Genomic DNA, 19,269 nt, shown 5'->3' with positions numbered 1-19,269 from the left:
TGTGTGTGTGTGTGTGTGTGTGTGTGTGTGTGTGTGTGCACGCGCGTGCGCACACGTGTGTGTGTGTGTGTGTGTGTGTGTGTGTGTGTGTGTGTGTGTGTGTGTGAGGGACATCTATTTGCTAAACTGGTCTCCATCTGCTTGTTGTGTGCAGTGGCACATGACACGGTACTAATCTGAGAAGCTCTGCTGTGAGATAATATTAAGTTAAAAGACAGAAAAAAAGGGAAAAGGTTGGATATTTTTCTTTTTGGGAAAATAAACAACTTTGCCAACATTATGTTGACCTTATTATAGTTTTCTTTAAAAAATGCTTTTTGTTAACTAAAATAAAAACTTGATTTTTCTGGTAAAAATAGCAAACAGTGTTGTGCACTAACAACTAGGGGTGCAACGATACACAAAATTCACGGTTCGGTTCGGTTCGATACTTTGGTGTCACGGTTCGATATTTTTTCGATACAAAAAAATGTTCAAGCATTTTTAATTTGTCATTTATTAAAATTATAAATATATATTTTAACTCAAAAGTACAGTTTTTAAATTTAACCCTAACCCTTGTGCGTGTTTTTTATTTTGACAGCGAATGCGCACCTGCGGACCACTTATGTGCAGCCCTGGTTATTTAGCTCATCATATTGCAGCCACAGAAATTCTTTTGTCCATGAAACCATAAAGCTGCACTTTCTTTTTGCCTTATAGTCTGATTTGTCATAACTTCTCCGTTTTGTGGTAAGCTTTTCTTTGGCTGTCACTTCTTCACCCTGACCTGTCTTATTTGGCTCAGCAGAACTGAAATGCTTTTACACACGCACTCACATAAGCTCAGCGATTCTCTGCGCGATCAACCTCTCACATGTTTAAGCTTGCTGTGGGAGATTTCACTTGTCATGTTTGCATAGTAAGCTAACGATTAATAAGACGATGTCAGAGGAATTGGTGCACAAATTATCATCACTCACAGATCAGTGCTGTCACTCTCTATACACAGTTCGCACGATTGCAAAGTGAAAGCAAAAAAACAAGCGCAAATTCAATATGTCACATATTGACAGTGGCTCACCGATGCCAATGACATAATTACCCAGCTACATTTCTGAAAGAATGCAAAAGCATTGACATATATTTTTCCTACAATAGCCCGACGGGCAGGGAAGAGATAGATTTTGGTAGCCCGACTGAAAAAAATCGCTAGCCCCGGGACGTCGGGCTAGCGATATTGCGAGCCCTGTATCTGATTGAGGAATCACTCATCTTTGGAAAAGAGTTTATTACAGAGAAATGTCTCTTTCCAAAATAAAAGCTATACTATCCGCTTCTTCTGGGCTATATTCTCAGCAGCATAAGGAGAATCATGTGCTAACAGCTGTCTAAATAACTCGGCTAAAGTTAGTAGCATGCTTGCTTTTTTTTGTCTGCTTCCACTTGTCTTTGCACTAGGATGATGTCGGCGTAAATGTGCAGTCATATTCGTTGTGTTCCCACTAGTGCTTTCAGGTTAATCTCGTTGAAATGACCTTAACGCCACAACACGGCAAATCTCCGTTAACGAGCTACCGCCGATCGCTCCGTGCATGGGGCTAGACGGCCAACACGTTAACGAGCTAACTGCGCTAACACACTAGTTCACACCAATGTAATTGAGCATTGCATGGCACATCCAACATACTGTTTTACTTTAGTCCATGACTCGCTTACCTTCAGGGTCATACGTCACATGAAAACCAAAATAATTCCAAACGCCAGATCTGAATGAGAGCGGGGGAGGTCCATGTTGCAAGGAGAGCTTAACTTCTGTCTCGCTAGCTTGCCCTGCACTCTTCCTTCTGACTATGCTGTCTGTGTTGAGCCCTCAGTGGATCTGCGCTCGACAGTGCAGCCTAGGCGGAGTAGTCGAACACAGATTCACTGAGCACTCAACACAGACAGCATCGTCAGAAGGAAAGTTGATAAAATAAATTACAAATGTTGTATTGTTCGATACATATGCGTACCGAACCGAAAGCACTGTATCGAACGGTTCAATATCGATACGAATATCGTTGCACCCCTACTAACAACAAAGTAAAAGTAGTGGAAATGCTCTCACTTTTAGTTTCAGCCCACCCGGCACAAGGACTGATTTTTAGTCCGATTGTTTTTAATCACTTAATGAGTCTTCACCCAAATTATGCTCAAGATCGTATTTTTGTTGTTTCCTAGGAGCTTTTCACCATTTTCACAAGAACCACTCCTCCTCCTAGAGTACTGGTCAGATTTTAGTGAAACAAGATATGACTGTTTACAGGACTCCTTCACTTCTCAGTAGATTTTAATTCTCATTAGTTTGTGCAATACTTGAAAAACATAACTTTCCTTCTGTACTTCACATTAGGGTTGCCTGGGAGTTGTACTGGATCATGAGCTACTATGTGATTGAAATGTATCAGCACATGCCGAACAAGGCCCAGATGCAAATGTCTACCGAGATTTGAGATCTCTAGACGACTGAGAGTCAGCTGCTTTCATAAAGTGTTGTTTTGTTTTCTGTTGTACTCTGTATGTCTAATAGGTTGCCCATGACAATCACCTGTCATATTAGAATAATTAAAGACTAAACCCTACACTGAAAAGAATACAAACTAAACCCACTCCGGAGACTGTCTGGAAACAAAAACTTTAAACAGAAATAAAAACTAATAAGAAAAATGCAAAACTTTAATAAAGCCGTTTGAGTGTTTGAGTTAAATAATGTGTGTAAACGACATTTGTATCTTTTTGAAGTGAGACCCGAAAAAAGAAATTGTGAACTACTGATTTAATGTGAGAAATCTGGCAAACAAACGCTGTGAAGTCATTTAATTGTACAACTTCAAATAACCTCTGCTGAGTTGTCAAATACAGTATTTTGATGTGAGTGTGTTGGAACGCTTGGATGTGATTGTATCTATACGTGGCACAGATATCCTGCTTTTAATGCTGTCAAATAGGCATACATGTAATATGTATGTGTGAGCTTGTGTCCATAGAAGCATATCGTAATCATCTTTTACATGCTGAGTAACACTGCTGTGAGTCACACTGCAGGTAGGCTTAGCGCTGGCTGACCTATATACAGTAAACACAGACAGCTGGACTGAACTGAAGTCACTGGTGACAAACTACACAATTCAAACAGCTCCCGTTAAAACACTGAAACACGGTCTCAGTGCCGTCCTCTCCTCGGAAATTAAAAAACGATCCCACGTAATCCGCGTTGTCTGCTTGTGAGCACATAAATGGATTCTTTTTTACCCTCTCCAACTTTGCTTGTCATCACGTACCTGCCTGTAAATCACTGAAACACAGCATCTACTCTGTGCGGCAGTTTTTCTGTATGTAAGCACTCGTCTGTATGTGTGTGTTCTTTTTTTTTTTTTTTGCAGATCTCATTGTCAAAGTCATTCAGCAAAACATGGGTGGAATCAAAATAGAGGAATGGAGAAAGGTATGTTAAGTGTTAAAATTACTAGCAAATGGTAATGAACTGGTTCTTTTATAGTGCTTTTCTATTCTACTTGAATACTGAGAGCACTTTGTAAAACATGCCTCATTCTTACAAGCACTTGCTTTTTACACTGAAGTGCTTTATAACTTTCCCATGATGAATGGATCACGGTTCAGTATCTTGCCCAAGGATGCTGAGGTATGCAGACAAGAGCAGCCTGGGATCCAACCACCAACCTTCCAATTAACAGATGACCTTCTCTACCTCCCGAGCTGTAGCCACCCCAATTACCCTCCACAGAACCCCCACATGCTCTTCTGATACAGTAACATATTTTGAATGGACGTTAGACCATTGGGTTTCTAAATTGTGTACTTGCAGGTTTTTGCAATTGTATTGGGGGCACACTGCTCACAAATTACTAGTAGATGACACGTCACTGTGAAGTATAATTTAAATTTAATTTATTTAATTTAAATCTTTAAAAGAAGCACTATCTAATTTTATACTTACACAAAACAATTGAGCAGTGTATGAAAAAAACATGTTTTGTGTCTCACTTTAAAGTTTATTAGTTTTATGTGTTTGGATAATTTTAATGAAATTAAAATATCACTTCACAGCAGGAACCACAAAGTGACTGTGTCACATCATGAAAAACTTTATTCATTTAGAAATGAGGATTCTCCTTTTTTTAATCCCTCTGTTGTCACATTGACCTGGTTTGCATGTCTTCTTTTTGTTCATGCTTGTGTGATTTCTGCACACCTCCACATCTGGTTTGGTGCTCCAGCCAGAAAACGTCGTCTTGTTGCTGCAGGTAAACTCCTCTCAACACAGCTTTCACTGCATATCTCTGTCAAAAGTAAAGGGCAGAGAGCAGATTGATAACTGGGTGAATGCTCTCCTCCCGCAGTGGATCCAGTACGAGTCCGGATTTCTCATATGTGCAACCTTCGGCGTCGTGTTTGTGGTCCTTATCCCCGTCATAGCTATGTGCTTCTGCATGTGTCGATGCTGTGATAACTGTGGAGGGGAGATGCATCAGAGACAGAGGAAAAATGCAGACTGTCACAGAGGTTTCTATACCGCCTCGCTGGTTGCTACAACCATCTTCATCATGTGAGTCGTCATTCCTCTTCTTCACAGTTTTTATCATTATCAGTCTGCTATACTCCAAAATGAGGATGATTTTAATGACACTGGTTCTCCTCTACTTTGATTTCTGTATTGCGAAGTACCTGTAAGATTTCACCTTCTGCGGTGATTTGTTATTTTTGCATATTTGTCACACATCCACACTTCAGATCATCAAAGACATTTTGATGATTAAAAATGATCACAGTAACCAGAATAAACACAAAATGCAGATTTTAAATGATTCTTTCAATTTTTAAGGGAAAAGGCTATCCAAACCTACCTGGCCCTATGCAAAAAAATCATTGCCCCTTTTCTAAATCATGAATTAACTCCAATGAATCACATTGGAGTATAATTTCATTAGTCATTTCCAGCTATGATTATTGCCAGACCTGCTGAATCATGAAATCATTTAAACACTTGTTTAAAGCACCTGTTTTTGATACAACTGTGTAAACATTAGAAAATTTAAATTTTATTGTTGTAATTTTAATATGTTTGTCAGAAACAGGTCTCTTTTGTAAATGAGACATTGATTCTCAAGGGGACTACCTGCATAAATAGAGGTTAAATAGAAATAAACAGAATCTGCCTGACAAAGTGAAGTAGACTAAAAAATCTGAAAAAGCAACACATCATACCACGATCTAAAGAAACTCAAAAACAGCTGAAAAACAAAGTCATTGACATATGTCAGTCAATAAACAGATGGAAACTGCATCTACAAGCCTGATTGCTCATTACTGCTTTTGTTATCTGTTGAAGTTCAGGGTCTGGTTGCTGGGCTGAGGTCAGCATTCAGTCAGCTTTATAGCATCACTCTGGGTTCTTGGCTAGCTTAGCATTAGCATGCTGTCTGTGCAGGTGCTTGCAAGGAGCCGAAGTTGTGTTGGCAGCATAATGCGTTTTTTTTCTGACCTGGATGCAGTTTCCACTTTACCATCGTGCTCTTGTCCTTTTGTGTAGTAAAACTAAATGTAATGACTATATCCAGGCTGTAGACCGTACCACTATCTTCCATCTCCGGCACACAAACTGAAATTAGCTGATTGAACTGCTGCAGAAACCGGTAAATGGTATTGATAGGCAAACAGACTAACAATTCCAAAGAATTTGACTACTGGGAAACGGTTCTTGTACAGAACTGGTTCTCGATTCCCATCCCTGCCAGCAAGCTCACCTCTGAATGGCTCAAAAATCATATAAGAGGCCATTCATGCTTGAAAACCCTCAGATGTGACCAAATCAAAACAATTAAATAAAGAAGGGTGGGCCAAATTCCTCCACAGTGATGTGAAAGACCCATTGCCATTTATCACAAACACTTGATTGCAGCTCTTGCTGCCAAAGGTGCCACAACCAGTTATTAGGCTTAGGGGTCAAATTACATGGTGCCAGGTAGGTTTGGATAGCTTTCTTCACTGCATATGAACCCAAAACGTTACACAAGTTATCTGTTTTCTCAAATAGATTACAACCTACAAGCTAAAAGACTATCAGGTGTCATGCCAGACTATTCGTTAAAATTAGTTACGACTTAAAATATGAACAAAAATGCTCCTGAAAGCAGTCTGACCAAAAAGTTAACAACCCTTGTAATAATGAACAGATCTCAGCAGGTCAATGTTGGCGCCACATATTTACACGTATAATTTTTCACATATGTAAAAATGCTTTCCTTTATGTGGGGTAAAAAAAATGTCCAATAACTTTATTTGCTCATATGCAGAGAGCATGCGGAGTACCTGCTGTGTGGAAGAGGCAAGCCCACTGAAATTTGATTTAAATGTGGAGGACAGTTATGTGTTACCGATATTACTTGGCTGACCATGAGAGGCCTCGCTATCTAAATGAGTCCTTTCACAGCACAAATGTGAATGCTCACATCCAAAGCACAATATAACCAGTTGGTTGCTTTTGTTGATTTGTTTTTTTACTGTTTCTACATTGTTTTTGTTTGTTACAGAAAGTCTAAAATATCACTACTGTAAAACTAATAAGGTGTTTTTGCAGTGAATCACAGTGAATTCTAACCACATAATCCTAATGCTTAGCTTCACTTTCCATGTTTAGCTTGTACACTCAGCCGTACAGTTTTTCTTACATCACTAACTGTGGAGGGCAGAGTTGAATCTTCAGTGAGCAAGAATTAAAACTCATAATGCAGGAGTCCCCATTATGTAGCTGTGCTGCTCTCTGCTGTTAAAGTGTGGTCACTGCACTGCTCTTCTCCTAATTGATCCTGCATGTGTTTTTCAGTGTGGGTGTTCTCATTGCTCTCGCCGCAAACCACAACATCAGCTCACAGGTCAAAAGCACTCGGCGGCTCATTAACACCAACATGAGAGACCTGAAGACGTTCGCTAACAACACGCCTGCAGTATGTCCTCACAATAACCCGTTTATTTTTGAAAAAACAAAAGCCAATAATATAATATAACTAATATCTATTAATACTGTGTGTCTCCTGCTGCAGCAAGTCGATTACCTGACAGCCCAGTACACCACAGCCAAGAACAAAGTCCTGTCAGACCTCGACAGTAAGCTCGACCCTGCATGTTTGCACACAGTGTTTGTCTGATATCTCTCACTTTACATAACTGTGCTGAACTTTCTGACCTTTCTGTGCTTCCTCACAGACATTGGCCCTTTGCTGGGGGGTAGGATCCACATTCAGCTGGAGAAATCAGTGATTCCTTCGCTGGACACCGCCCTGCGTATGGCAGGAGGTAACGTCTCTGTATAAACCTCCCGTTGAGATTACACAACTCGGACTCACAAACCAGTGTGCAAGTTCTTAAACAAAACTCAGTTGTTCTTTTTAAAAGATGTACTGTAATACACATAAAATTTTAAATTTTGTAGCAAATTTAAGTTTCTAATAAAATCAGGAGTTTTTTAAGTAGTTGCTACGGTTACAGCTAATGCCATTTAAATGCCACAACTTCTCTTGTGGGTTTAATACTAAAGACAGTCTTTAAGGAAAAGTACTCACCATTTAATTTTCATTTCTTTTTCTTTCTTTTTTCCCCTCTATGATTCTCTCACATTTTCTTTTGTCTAAAGCAAAAGTTGAGAGTGCCATCAAAGGTAAAGTGAGCTGAGTGGGACTCAGTGGTGCAGTGTTCGTAGCTGTGTCTGCAAAAGTGTTAGAAGCAGATGGTGATTCTGAACCTTTGTGTTAAGTTGGAAACTGTTTTTTGTTATAGTTTTCCTCTGTGGGTTGTGCCTCTGTGGTCGGTGTAAAAAAGCCCAGCATGCTGTTGTCTCAAGAAAAAGTAGTTTCACTGTGTGTCATATTGCTTGTTGTTTGTAGCCATGCGGGAGACCAAAGAGGCCCTGGAGAACGTCAGCTCGTCCTTGGAGGTGCTGCAGGACGGGGTGGGGAAGCTTCAGGCCAGCCTGTCAGGAGAGCGCGCCTCTCTGTCCAACACCCTGTCCGACCCCGCCTGCACGAACGGAGCTGTGTCACATACCTGTAACACCATCCGCTCCACACTGTCCCAGCTGGGAATCAATGCTGACTTCTCCAAGGTGATAAGAAGCAATATGCCATCTAATACTGGAACATTTTAACCGTGAGAAATATCTCCAGGTTTACTCTGCTTCTTTTTCCTGTCTGTCAGATCCCAGATGTTAATCATGCCTTGGCCAATGTCAATACTGTCCTGAAAACAGATCTCAGCAACATTGTACAAAAGGTTAGTGGCCGTCTCTCACTCAGCATCATCATCTTGTCCATGCTAAAACTTTTTGTCTCACCTGTCATCTTTCTTTTCTCTTATTCTGTTCATCTACAGGGTTACGCATCCTTTAACGACACGCCAAGACTGGTTAAAGAGCAAACAAAAAACATTGTTGCAGGTACACGTGTGTGTGTGTGTGCGTGCGTGCGTGCGTGCGTGTGTGTGTGTGTGAGCTAGAGCTCTGTTTTGTAAATGAGATAAGAGTGAGTATAAAGTGTTTCATGTTCTTCTTTCATCTCTGTCTGCATACTTGTGGATGATGAAACTGCAGCTCTGCCTCGTAAGTTTTTCTCTTCTGTGTCAGACACATTATCCCTTTTTCACTTCACCTTAAAACCCCCAGCCTTCCAGTTTATTTCTGTCTGACTTATTTATTGTTACAATTGTGTTTGTAGGAGTAAAGGGGATGCTGGATAAGATCGGTGCAGAGATCACCGGCTTCTCCAAGATGTTCCCCGTGGAAGCTTCTCTGGCAAATTTCACCATTTTCCTAAATGAAAGACACAAAGCTATTGAGTCCTATTACCCCCAAATCGATCAGATGGATTTTTACAGGTTTGTGTGTTTCTCTTTAAAAATCTATTAAGAAAATGTGAGGATGTTAAAACGTCATAGATAGAAACAAGGCTGTTAAGGTTCAGCTCTAGTTATAACACACGGTCCTTCTCACTGCTTTTAAAAAATAAATAAATAAAAAGAACCAAACTAGTTGAACAGCTTGTGAGAAATAATCTCACTCTAGGTTACAATGAATTAGGTTAAAGTGGGTAAACCTCTCTGTCTAACCTTCAGGTGGATCGCCTGCGTGGCGGTGCTCTGCATGGTCGTCTTGGTGATGGCCTTTAACATCCTCGGCCTGCTGTGTGGTAACTGTGGCTACGACAAGCAAGCTAGCCCGACCACCCGCGGCTGCCTGTCGAACACTGGGGGAAACCTGCTGATGGCGTAGGTTTCCATCACAACACTCACTCGCCTGAAGGCATCACTCAGGGATCTTTTTTTCAGGGTGGAGTTCAAACTGTAAAAGTGGCTGTGATCCATTTAGCTTACAGTCATATAACAAAGGAAGCATTATAAGCACTGAGTACAGGTTTACTTTACAAAAAATGAAGACTCACAATAGTGTTCTTCAAATAAGATTAAATTTAACAGTAAATGCATGAAATAATTATAGAAAGGTCTCAAGTTCAGAGAGTTTCTTCACATTAATACTGGTTTTATCAAAAGTGGACTCTTACGGGATTATCTCTTGTGATATATGGTGGGAAATAACAGCAAAAATATTATTTTTGTCTCTCAGAGTCTGTTTTTTACTCTTGCAGTGGTGTTGGCTTCTCGTTTATCTTTGCCTGGGTGCTGATGGTCATCGTTACCACCCTGTTTGTTGTCGGGGGCAATGTGGAAAAGCTGATATGTGAACCTCTGGCTAACAGACAACTGTTTAAGGTGTTAACTCTCTTTTGTCTTTTATTTTTATTCTGCTGGAGATTTTATTATTTTCACCTTTTATCTGAGCCGTAAAATGGCCAACACTGCTTTCTTAAACTGTGTGTGTGTGTCTGTAGATCATTGATACGCCGTTCCTGGTCCATCCTGAAAAGAGGAACTTCCTTCCTGGGATGCTTTTCCAGAATCCAAATATTGATTTAACTCTAGGCGGCATGTACAGGTAACATTTAAGTTATCACGAAAAAGTAATGAATCCATTTTTCTAGTTGTTTTTGTAAGAAACTCATTACCTGTAGTTAAGCAGAAAACATCACAGCACTGTGTTTGTGATGATCATGGTTTTGTCTCACAGGGAGTGCTATGACAACAACGGTCTGTATCACGCTCTGCAGCTGGAGACCATGTTCAACATTAACTCCTTCCTCAACAGAACAGTGGTAAGAGCTATGTTACTGTATGTCACCATTACAGGTGCATTGATGGCAGAAGGTGAATGGTAGTTTGACTCTACACATGTGTTTCACAACAGTACAACAGGGACCTGGCCAAAGTGTTTGATAGTGTGCAGGTGGACCTGCAGGGCATCACGCTGCTGGAGCAGGCTGGCAGAGACAACCTCATCAACTTTGCCAACTCTGGAATTGGACAGATTGACTTTCAGGTTTATCTCACTGAGGTGAGCTGTGTGCATCTGTGGTTGTGTTTATGTTGAATGGCACGATGCACACCGTTTACTTCCTTTATATCCTGTGCACAAAAAGCCCTTCACTCCGCTTACATGCACATACACTCAGTAAAAATTATTTCCATTATTCTGCTAATTTTATTTTTCTTGTTTAATGTAAAATATTTTGAATGCAATCATAACATCTTCCAGTTTTGTTAATATGCATAAATAAAATGCATTTAATTTGAAACAGTGATTATGCAACTTTAAAAGCTATCCCTAATAAAAATACCCCCACCCCCAAACAAACCTTAACTAAAACCTTTTATACTAACCATCTTTCATGTGTAAATTCCTGGTTTTTAGGTAAATAAAGGAGTCACTCTAATAGATCTGCTGTCCTTCTGTAGCGACCTGGAGGGTCAGGCTGACCAGCTGGTGAGTCATTAATGTCTGCACATGTGTTGTAGATCAGCATCAACATATTGTATGCATGCACGGTTACAGCCTTTTGTAGAGCAGTGGCAGTCAGAGGTCCCACTATTGCTCTCTTGTGGATGCAAAACGGGTGAAAAACTATTAGCCACGATGTCACAGTTGGTTAAAATTATGAACACTTGAGCTGCTGAATTAGTCAGGTTCTCACCACAGACCTAAAGTGAATCTTCACATCTGTCTAAATGATCTGATTAAAAGTGGATTTTTTAATTTCATCTTCATGAAGGATGGCACATCTCTGGCAGTACTTGACTTAATACTTGACAGCAGGAATGTCATATATATGTGTTAGACCGGCAATTCTAAACATATAGTCAGACACCCATGTTGAAGGAACTTAGGGTTCATGTTCACGTTGCACACATTTATGCCACGTGTTCGGGTTCTGGAGCTTGTTACACAGGGAGATGTTTGCATGTGCCCTTGTAGTGAAACTTATAATAAAACAATGACAAAATATTTGTTTTTAGTTACGTTAAAGACTCAAAATCTATTCTACATTTTCATGGGAACCTAAACAATATACATCTGTAATAACATATTGTATCCTTAAAACTGTGTTTGTTTACAGCCCCGTGGTGCTCTGGAGAACGCACTGAGAGGCCATGCCAGCAGCATTAGATTCATTCACCGAGAACAGGTGGTGCCACTGGAGCAAGCAATGGTAATCAACTAACCACAGCACAAATACAAACAGCACTATTAACAGTTCAACACTTATTTCTCATAGCTTATTTTATATATTCAGCTACCAAGACGATGAAGATCACCTGTTTATTTTTCTTTAGCAGTGTCCTAGATGAACAGAGGATTTTGAATTGAGGCTTTTTTATTTCAGGCATCACAACAAAAAACGTAAATTTTTTACCCATTTTTGGGTAAAATGAAAATCATTTTGACCCCATTAATGAAACAAACTGTCAGTGGTTGAGCCAAATGCTGTTTCTGTTACTAAAACAGATACCTACAGGGTTGAGGAGGTGAGGATAATAGTATTTGAGTTAGTATGAAGCAGTGACTCTCATGTAAAAAACAACAGCACGTATTTCAGCAGCGTCTCACCCCACATAGAAGGAGAACCTGTGAGTTGGCCTAGCACAGGAAAGCTGGTGGCAAGTGGCCCAGGGAGGATTTGCACATCTGCACATACTGAATGAGGCAAACATGTAGCATTACACCTAAGCTTTTTTCTTTTTTTTTTTACCATTATTTAATAGGGAAATAGTGGTAATTACGTAATCTTAATGAACAGAGAATGTCTTCAGGGACAAAACACATCTACATGGTCTGTTTTTTGCTCTGTTCCTCAGTGTTCCTTCTTTTTGTTCTTTTCTTTCATAATGTGGTGACAGAAATATGTCAGAGCACGGGTAAGCTGCTGTTGATGTGCAGCACTGTGACAGTGATTTATTTTCTTTTTTTGTGTGTGTTGTCTTAGCAACGTCCTTCATGTTGTGACAGCGGTGGCGTGATGTGATGGATGTGTATCTGTAAATAAGGAGGGAGTTGTGCGTGTGTCTGTTTCACCGTGTGACTGCTTGTGCTTTAATCTTCTCACACAGAGTACGCTGCACCAGAGTGTCAAACAGCTACAGAAGACATCCAACGACCTGCCAGTAAATACGAAAACTATTGTTATAGACCACAGATAGCAGTGTAAACAATTATTTCCTTAGCAACCTATCCACGTTTCGTGAACTAATTTCTTTTGCTTTTATTTCTCTCTGAGGTCAAAGTAACAAATGTCCTGAGTGCCATTGATGCAGCAGAGTACCTCATCGCTCATAATGCCTCCCACGTGGTGAAGCAGGTACATCGATCAAGGCTTCAACATAACATGGTGACATGGAGCATCAAAAGATAAATGTTGAACACACAGCAAAAAGCTCTTTAATCATGCCACAACAGGCTGCAAACTTCCCATGATGCACTGGGCATTTGTGCTCCACTCCTGTCTTCTCTCAGGGGTTTTTACACCAACACTCACATCATTAAATTGTCCCAAAGTGTGCGTTTTGTCTTTGTGTCCTTATGGTCTCCTTTTTCTCTCTTTTCTTTCCCCTCATCCCCCTCTCTGATTCTGCTGGAGATTTCTTCCTGTTAAAAGGGAGTTTTTACTTCCCACTGTTGCCAAATGCTTGCTCATAGAGGGGTTGTATGATTGTTGCAATATTCCCTCTATTATTGTAGGGTCTTTGCTTTATAATCGTAAGGGCTCTGAGGCGACTGGTGTTGTGATTTTGTTCTCTGGTAGCAAATGTGTTGCCTCAGAATAAAGACGACTTGTTTTTCTGTGGCTTATTAGAGTCCCATTGTAAGCAGACTGATTACATTATTATAAATATTTTTTGTGTTTGCAATCCAAACTTGATTCACTGGCCAAGAACGTCATTATCGTAGTGCTCAAATCAGGTTACATTTTAAAGAAAAGTGTATAAAGAGCTAATCTTGATCCAACAGGGAAATGAACTCCAGAGCTTGAAATCTCAATCGTGATCATAGTGAGTACTCATGAGTGTTTTTCATTTTTTTGGTTGTAGGAAACAAAGGCGTATGTGCAGGGCTTGGTGGGATACTTCAAACAGTACACAGAATGGGTTAAAAACTCTGTGAGTACTCTGCCATTTTCTCTATTGTTTTCTTCAGTGTCTTTGTACAAAATTTGCAGTATAGTAAATCCTTCCTCTGCCTCTTCTGATTATCTGAGTCAGTGTTTAATTTAGTTTTAGTGTTTAAGTTTTAGTATGGTTTAAGAACTGCTGATTTAACTTGAAGTTAATGAATAAATGTGGATTCTGAAGAGAGATCAGCCAGCATGTGTGTTTTTATCCTACAGCTAACTACAGAGGTGGCCCAGTGTAAACCCATCAGCAACATTGTGGACAGTATGGAAATAGTAGGATGCAGCTTCATAATCGACTCACTGGTAAGATGTCATTGTGGTTACCTGTATGTGTGGATGTGTGTTTTCCCAGCTGTTTGCACAGTGCATGTACCTTCATGTACCTGGATGTAAACTAAAAATATATCTGTGGTTTTATGTGAACTGTTTGGGGAGCTCAGAGTTTTAGGAGGAGAACGGTGTGTTGTTCACAAACACTGAGATTAAATAAAGCCTGTTTTGTGTCTGGGCCGGGGATTTACACACACACATGGATTCTTCCGTGTTTTCACTCCTGACCCTGAGGAGTTATAAAGGTTTATGTTTTTATACTTGCTGTATATCAAGCATGCGACTTCCTGAGAGTTTAATGAGCCCAAACAGGCCAAAGACTGTGAGCAATATAAACAGGATTTTAATTTTTGCACTGCCTGCAGCTACTGTACATTTAGATGTGCTTTGTGTGTGCATGTGTGTGTGTCTGTGTGCACACATATTTTAGGCTTCTGTTCGTGAAATGCAGCTGCATAAATGTGTGACATTAGCAGTACTACAACAAGTATATTTATTATTAATTCATTGGTCCATGATGTTATTATGTCTTTAAAAGTCACAGTCCTGACATTTCATTCAGTGATGATTACAAATAAAAAGTCCCCTGATTTAAGAGTTGTTGCATATTAACAAGTACCTTAGCTCAAGCATTTGCAATTACTCTTTTAGTCTACTTTAAACTTGTACATCAGTACATTTCTAAGGTAAACATGTTTTTATGGGACTCTCTACAGCCCTAAAAAAATTAAATACACCCTTACTTCTTCAATAGGAATTAAGGTCGTCAGTTGCAGCCAGATGCTGCTACTCACTGTTAATCACTTGATTCGCTGATCCACAGCAAGTCTGAAGATCATTACAAAGGCGGACATTTTGGTAGTTTGTTGGTCTGGATGTTACAGGTGTTGTGTTAACACACATCTGAATATCCAGATGTGTGTTAAGGTTGCCGGTTCGAGCCCCGGCTTGGACAGTCTTGGTCGTTGTGTCCTTGGGCAAGACACTTCACCCGTTGCCTACTGGTGGTGGTCAGAGGGCCCGGTGGCGCCAGTGTCCGGCAGCCTCGCCTCTGTCAGTGCGCCCCAGGGTGGCTGTGGCTACAATGTAGCTTACCATCACCAGTGTGTGAATGTGTGTGTGAATGGGTGGATGACTGGATATGTAAAGCGCTTTGGGGTCCTTAGGGACTAGTAAAGCACTATATAAATACAGGCCATTTACCATTTACCATTTACAATGCCGCAATCTCTCAGGAATGGATGTCCCAGCAAACTCACACTCAAGTCAGGCTCAGAAGGACTGAAAGTAATCCAAGAGCTACATCTCAGACTCTAAAGGCCTCAGTTCATGACATTCAGATTAGAAAAAGACTGAGTAAGTGTGACTTCTTTAGGAAGGGTTGCAGGACAAAACCTCTTACCTCTAAAATGATCATGGCAGCACGATGAGGTTTGCAAAGTAACATCTGAACAAACCACAAGACTTCTGGAACAATGTCCTCTGGACACCAGAGACCAAAGTGAAGTATTTAATGCACAGCACCACATTTGATGAAAACCAAACACAGCAGCACAAACACCTCATAACGGCGGAGGATGGATGATGAATTGGGTTTGTTTTGGAGCCACGGGAACTGGGCATCTTCCACTTCCACTCCATCTGTGTGACAGATAAAGCTGGACTCAAACTTCTCACACAGAGTCCTGTGTTATCGGGCCAAAATTCCCAATAAATTTCATACAGGAAAAGTATCAAGTTATTGATGCTGAAGATGGTTCTACAAGTTATGGACTGAAAGGGTGTACTTAGTTTTTCACAGGACTGTATTGTGTTACAATAATGTTAGAATAATATGAAGCAGGTGGACCATAAATGATAATAATCAATAAAATAGTGGTTTCGTTGTCTTGTTGTTATGTAGAAATATATTATAACCTCCACACAATGTTTCAGTCTCTGCAACTTTTGTCAGGTACAGAGAAACGGGTACAGCCATTGTGCCAAATATGAGTTCTTATTATACCCACATTAATATCAAGATTTGAAATCTTTTTGACAGTGTTTTAGCACTAAGAGTTCAGTGTTTAGTGAAAAGTAACAGCAATGAATGAAATCGCATAAAATGTGATTACTGGTACTTTTATTTTCCAGAACACATTCTGGTTTGGTCTCGGCAGCTGCTGCATCCTGCTCATCCCCAGCATCATCTTCTCTGTCAAACTGGCCAAGTATTACAGAAGGATGGACACAGAGGACGTCTTTGAAGAGTGAGTCCAAACCTTCCTCGTTATCCTCCTGGGTTTTTTTCTGATGTAAATCAAAGCCAAATTCATTAATAATTTTCTTTCCTTTTCTCTGTCCATTATTCCTTTTCACGGACACGGATTCTCCTCGTATTTTCTCCTTGTGTTGTATCCGCTCACTCCAGCTCCTCTTACCCATGGCTTGTTGCACTTTAACATCGATAATTCATGCACTTTCTCATCTTCTCCCACACACTTACTCGCTTTTTGGAACGGGACTGTTCAGCTTCGAATCTCTTGAGCTTTTTCACTCTTTCTTCTGAAATCACGAGCTCGGCATTTTAGCTCTTAACATGGACTTTCCCATCACTGCTCGCGCTCTCTTTCTTTCCGATGCGAGCGTCGCTCTCTGTGGATCACTCCATCCCTGTCACTTTCACAGGAGTCTTCCCCTTTTTCATCTGCCCCTCCCCTCGTTCTTCTCTTGCAGTATGGCTAATACAGGTAATCACGGTGAACAGGTGTGTGATATCCATGGAAACCTTGCCATCAGGTACGAGCCGCGTGGAGCTAAATCTGACTTGCATGCTGGAGTGTTAATTGGTGGAGGGATATTTGGAGTCCTGTCAGCGTAAATTTTTATTTACCACATATAGAGATATAAAGAATTCCCTGTGTGTGTGTGTGTGTGTGTGTGCATTCAGCTCTCCCTATTCTGACACTCTGACTCGGTTCCCTCGGGCCTCTGCCCCCCCGAGCTACTCAGTCTGGTGACCCACTGGAACTCTCTCCCTGCTGATGAGGTATTGACGATCACTGATGACTCCACTAACCCTTACAGCTACGCTAACAACCAGCCATGTAAGACCATCCAGCATCCCACCATCACTACGCTGATTTCATTTTGACAAAAACATCCTTCTTTTTCCTGACTTCCCTCTTATCTTCTTCATCCATCACTGCATTCAAACATCAGAGCCCACTGAAATGAAGTTTTCTGTGATGGAGGTAACTGCTTATATCCACATGATGCTGCCACGTGTCAGGCATCCAGATTGTGCCTCAATTAGATCAGTTTTCATCCTTGGATATATGCAGTGTTCAGTCAAAGCTGCACAGGAAGAGAGAAAAATCTTTTGCTTTTGTGTTTGAAGCGCTGTTGTGTTCTCCAGTTAAAGGAAAATGAGCCTCAACAGGACAAAACAGAAGAAACCTAATGCTACACTATTTTTCTGAAACATTTTTCTTGTGTTAAGACCAAAAATGAATCAATCTATTATTTGGAAAAACAAAAAAACAAGAAAATCATTTTTTAGATTCCTGAAAGGTCCCTGGTTTAATCCTGGAAGGAGTCACGAACGCACGTAGCTCTGCATGATTGATTTGTGTTTCCTTCTGAATAACAGAGCACCCAAAACTATTTTCAAACACTAAAAAAATGTTGGAAAACTCGTGTTTTCCCCACCAGTTGTGAAATAACAGTAAAGGCCCCAAAACACAAGTCCTGGCTTTGAATGTGTGCAGGTGAAAACCTCACAGGAAAATAAATTAATAAATATTATTCTGTGTGTAACTCTCACATATTTCAGCTATAGAAATATGAATACAATTCCTGTATACCTGTGTACATGTTTACCCTCCAATCTTCAAAGATTTGTGGAAGTGATTCCCATTGTGTGGACCACAGGAAATCATTTGCTTTTTATAATCATCTACTATGTGGTTTTAAAAAAACCCATCACCCTCACCCTGCAACTTATAATAATAGCAATGACAGTAACAGTCACAAGGTGTCGCAACAGCTCCAGATGCTCTTCCTGATGATTTGACTGATGTTCCAGTCATTAACATAAAACATTACCTTTTCTTTTCCCTCCACAGTGGACAGGAGAACTGGAACTGATCTTCCCTTTGTGGTAAGCGCTCATCTGTATCTCTTCACATATTTCATACCTGACTCTTAGTGCACTTTATTTTTCTAAAAGCTTTCTTCGTTTCCAGGATCACTGGGCTGTTTAGGCTTCCGATTCAGATCTTTTAACACTTCCAAGGACAAAAGGGAAGAACAATCGTGAACTCTGGGATGAAGGCGTCTTTCAGTAGTCCTTCAGGCCATTTGACAAAACCACTAATGCCAGCAAAATCCTATGAAGTGTTTTCTCGACCCCTTTACCATTTTATTATGTACACCAACAGCTGCATATTTAGCTGCATAGAGAATCAATTTGTACTTACATAATCAGTTTTAAACAAGGCAACACAAGTGTACAGTTTTTACACTTTCAAGTCTTTTGAAAGTTTTATATATTTTTTGTTAAACTTTGTTTTATAACATGTAAGTAGGTTTGTAGTAATAGCTTTCTTTTTCTCTGTGAATATTTGTAATATAGCTTACATAATTTGCATCAAACAGGTTTCACTTAGCAGGTGTTTATTTAAGGAATGGTTTGACAATTTGAAAAAAAAAAAAAAGTAGCTACTCGCTTTCTTTCAGAACTGACACAGATCACATCTCTCATGGGAATCTACCAAACAGCTGTGCAGCTGTGTTTTTGACCAAAGAGACCAAAGGTATTGAATTATTCATTTAAGCACAAGCGCAAGCCTGCCGACAGAATCTGAACATAAGACGCGCAGTGCTACAAAGGTTAAAGCTTAAATACACACGCTACTATTGAATCAGCAAAATTTGTTGTTTGTTATAAAACTGATGTATCAACTTGTTTGATCAGCTTCAAAAGTTTGGTAACCTGTGTTAGGATTGAGACACACAAAATATCTGGCACCAGACTGTAATGAGTTGCTTGTGTTGTCAAATAAAATTCCCAGAAGCCTCTGCAATATTAAAGGTCTGAAAAACACAACTGGGCTTGTGGTGAGGATGCAAATCTCTAAATAAAAACTCAAATCCAGTGTCGTCTGTTTTTTATTGCATAAACATGGTTCATAAATCACACGTTTCTAAATATAAAGGAAATGTTTTATTGTGTGCAAAACCTTTAAAAAATGACTTAAAAGGAGTTTGATACGTGCTCAGGAAGACACGTGATGCTCATGTGGCACATGCAGAGATGAATTATAGTTAACTAGATGACAAAATATTTTAGCTAAAATAAAATGAACTG

At 40.0% G+C, this 19,269-nt stretch overlaps 1 protein-coding gene across 10 annotated transcripts in view; it reads left to right on the top strand.

Annotated features, from left to right (window-relative positions):
• prom1b (prominin 1 b) overlaps window positions 1-18,738 on the top strand; it is a 28,351-nt gene extending 9,613 nt beyond the window's left edge. Inside the window, exons 2-30 of one of the 10 annotated variants that reach the window (XM_026171417.1) lie at window positions 3,405-3,466; window positions 4,260-4,286; window positions 4,383-4,588; window positions 6,866-6,986; window positions 7,083-7,146; window positions 7,246-7,335; window positions 7,673-7,696; window positions 7,923-8,140; window positions 8,233-8,307; window positions 8,407-8,470; window positions 8,624-8,632; window positions 8,748-8,907; window positions 9,145-9,297; window positions 9,675-9,798; window positions 9,918-10,021; window positions 10,154-10,238; window positions 10,331-10,477; window positions 10,835-10,906; window positions 11,538-11,630; window positions 12,319-12,336; window positions 12,529-12,582; window positions 12,696-12,776; window positions 13,507-13,575; window positions 13,803-13,892; window positions 16,053-16,168; window positions 16,635-16,697; window positions 16,849-16,947; window positions 18,026-18,060; window positions 18,146-18,738. In XM_026171417.1, the coding sequence (XP_026027202.1) occupies window positions 3,405-3,466; window positions 4,260-4,286; window positions 4,383-4,588; window positions 6,866-6,986; window positions 7,083-7,146; window positions 7,246-7,335; window positions 7,673-7,696; window positions 7,923-8,140; window positions 8,233-8,307; window positions 8,407-8,470; window positions 8,624-8,632; window positions 8,748-8,907; window positions 9,145-9,297; window positions 9,675-9,798; window positions 9,918-10,021; window positions 10,154-10,238; window positions 10,331-10,477; window positions 10,835-10,906; window positions 11,538-11,630; window positions 12,319-12,336; window positions 12,529-12,582; window positions 12,696-12,776; window positions 13,507-13,575; window positions 13,803-13,892; window positions 16,053-16,168; window positions 16,635-16,697; window positions 16,849-16,918 (2,459 nt within the window). In that variant the 3' untranslated portion in view covers window positions 16,919-16,947; window positions 18,026-18,060; window positions 18,146-18,738. Of the gene's footprint in view, window positions 1-3,404; window positions 3,467-4,259; window positions 4,287-4,382; window positions 4,589-6,865; window positions 6,987-7,082; window positions 7,147-7,245; window positions 7,336-7,672; window positions 7,697-7,922; window positions 8,141-8,232; window positions 8,308-8,406; window positions 8,471-8,623; window positions 8,633-8,747; window positions 8,908-9,144; window positions 9,298-9,674; window positions 9,799-9,917; window positions 10,022-10,153; window positions 10,239-10,330; window positions 10,478-10,834; window positions 10,907-11,537; window positions 11,631-12,318; window positions 12,337-12,528; window positions 12,583-12,695; window positions 12,777-13,506; window positions 13,576-13,802; window positions 13,893-16,052; window positions 16,169-16,329; window positions 16,698-16,848; window positions 17,006-18,025; window positions 18,061-18,145 lie in introns of those variants that run through there. The other 9 variants (XM_026171416.1, XM_026171419.1, XM_026171418.1 and 6 more) reach the window with 9 other exon arrangements.
• Window positions 18,739-19,269: the final 531 nt, after the last annotated feature.

The sequence above is a fragment of the Astatotilapia calliptera genome, chromosome 6, assembly GCF_900246225.1.
Source record: "Astatotilapia calliptera chromosome 6, fAstCal1.2, whole genome shotgun sequence".
NCBI classification, from domain to species: Eukaryota; Metazoa; Chordata; class Actinopteri; order Cichliformes; family Cichlidae; genus Astatotilapia; species Astatotilapia calliptera.
The sequence above is the reverse complement of the archived record's forward strand: the minus strand, read 5'-3'. Positions and strand labels throughout refer to the sequence as shown.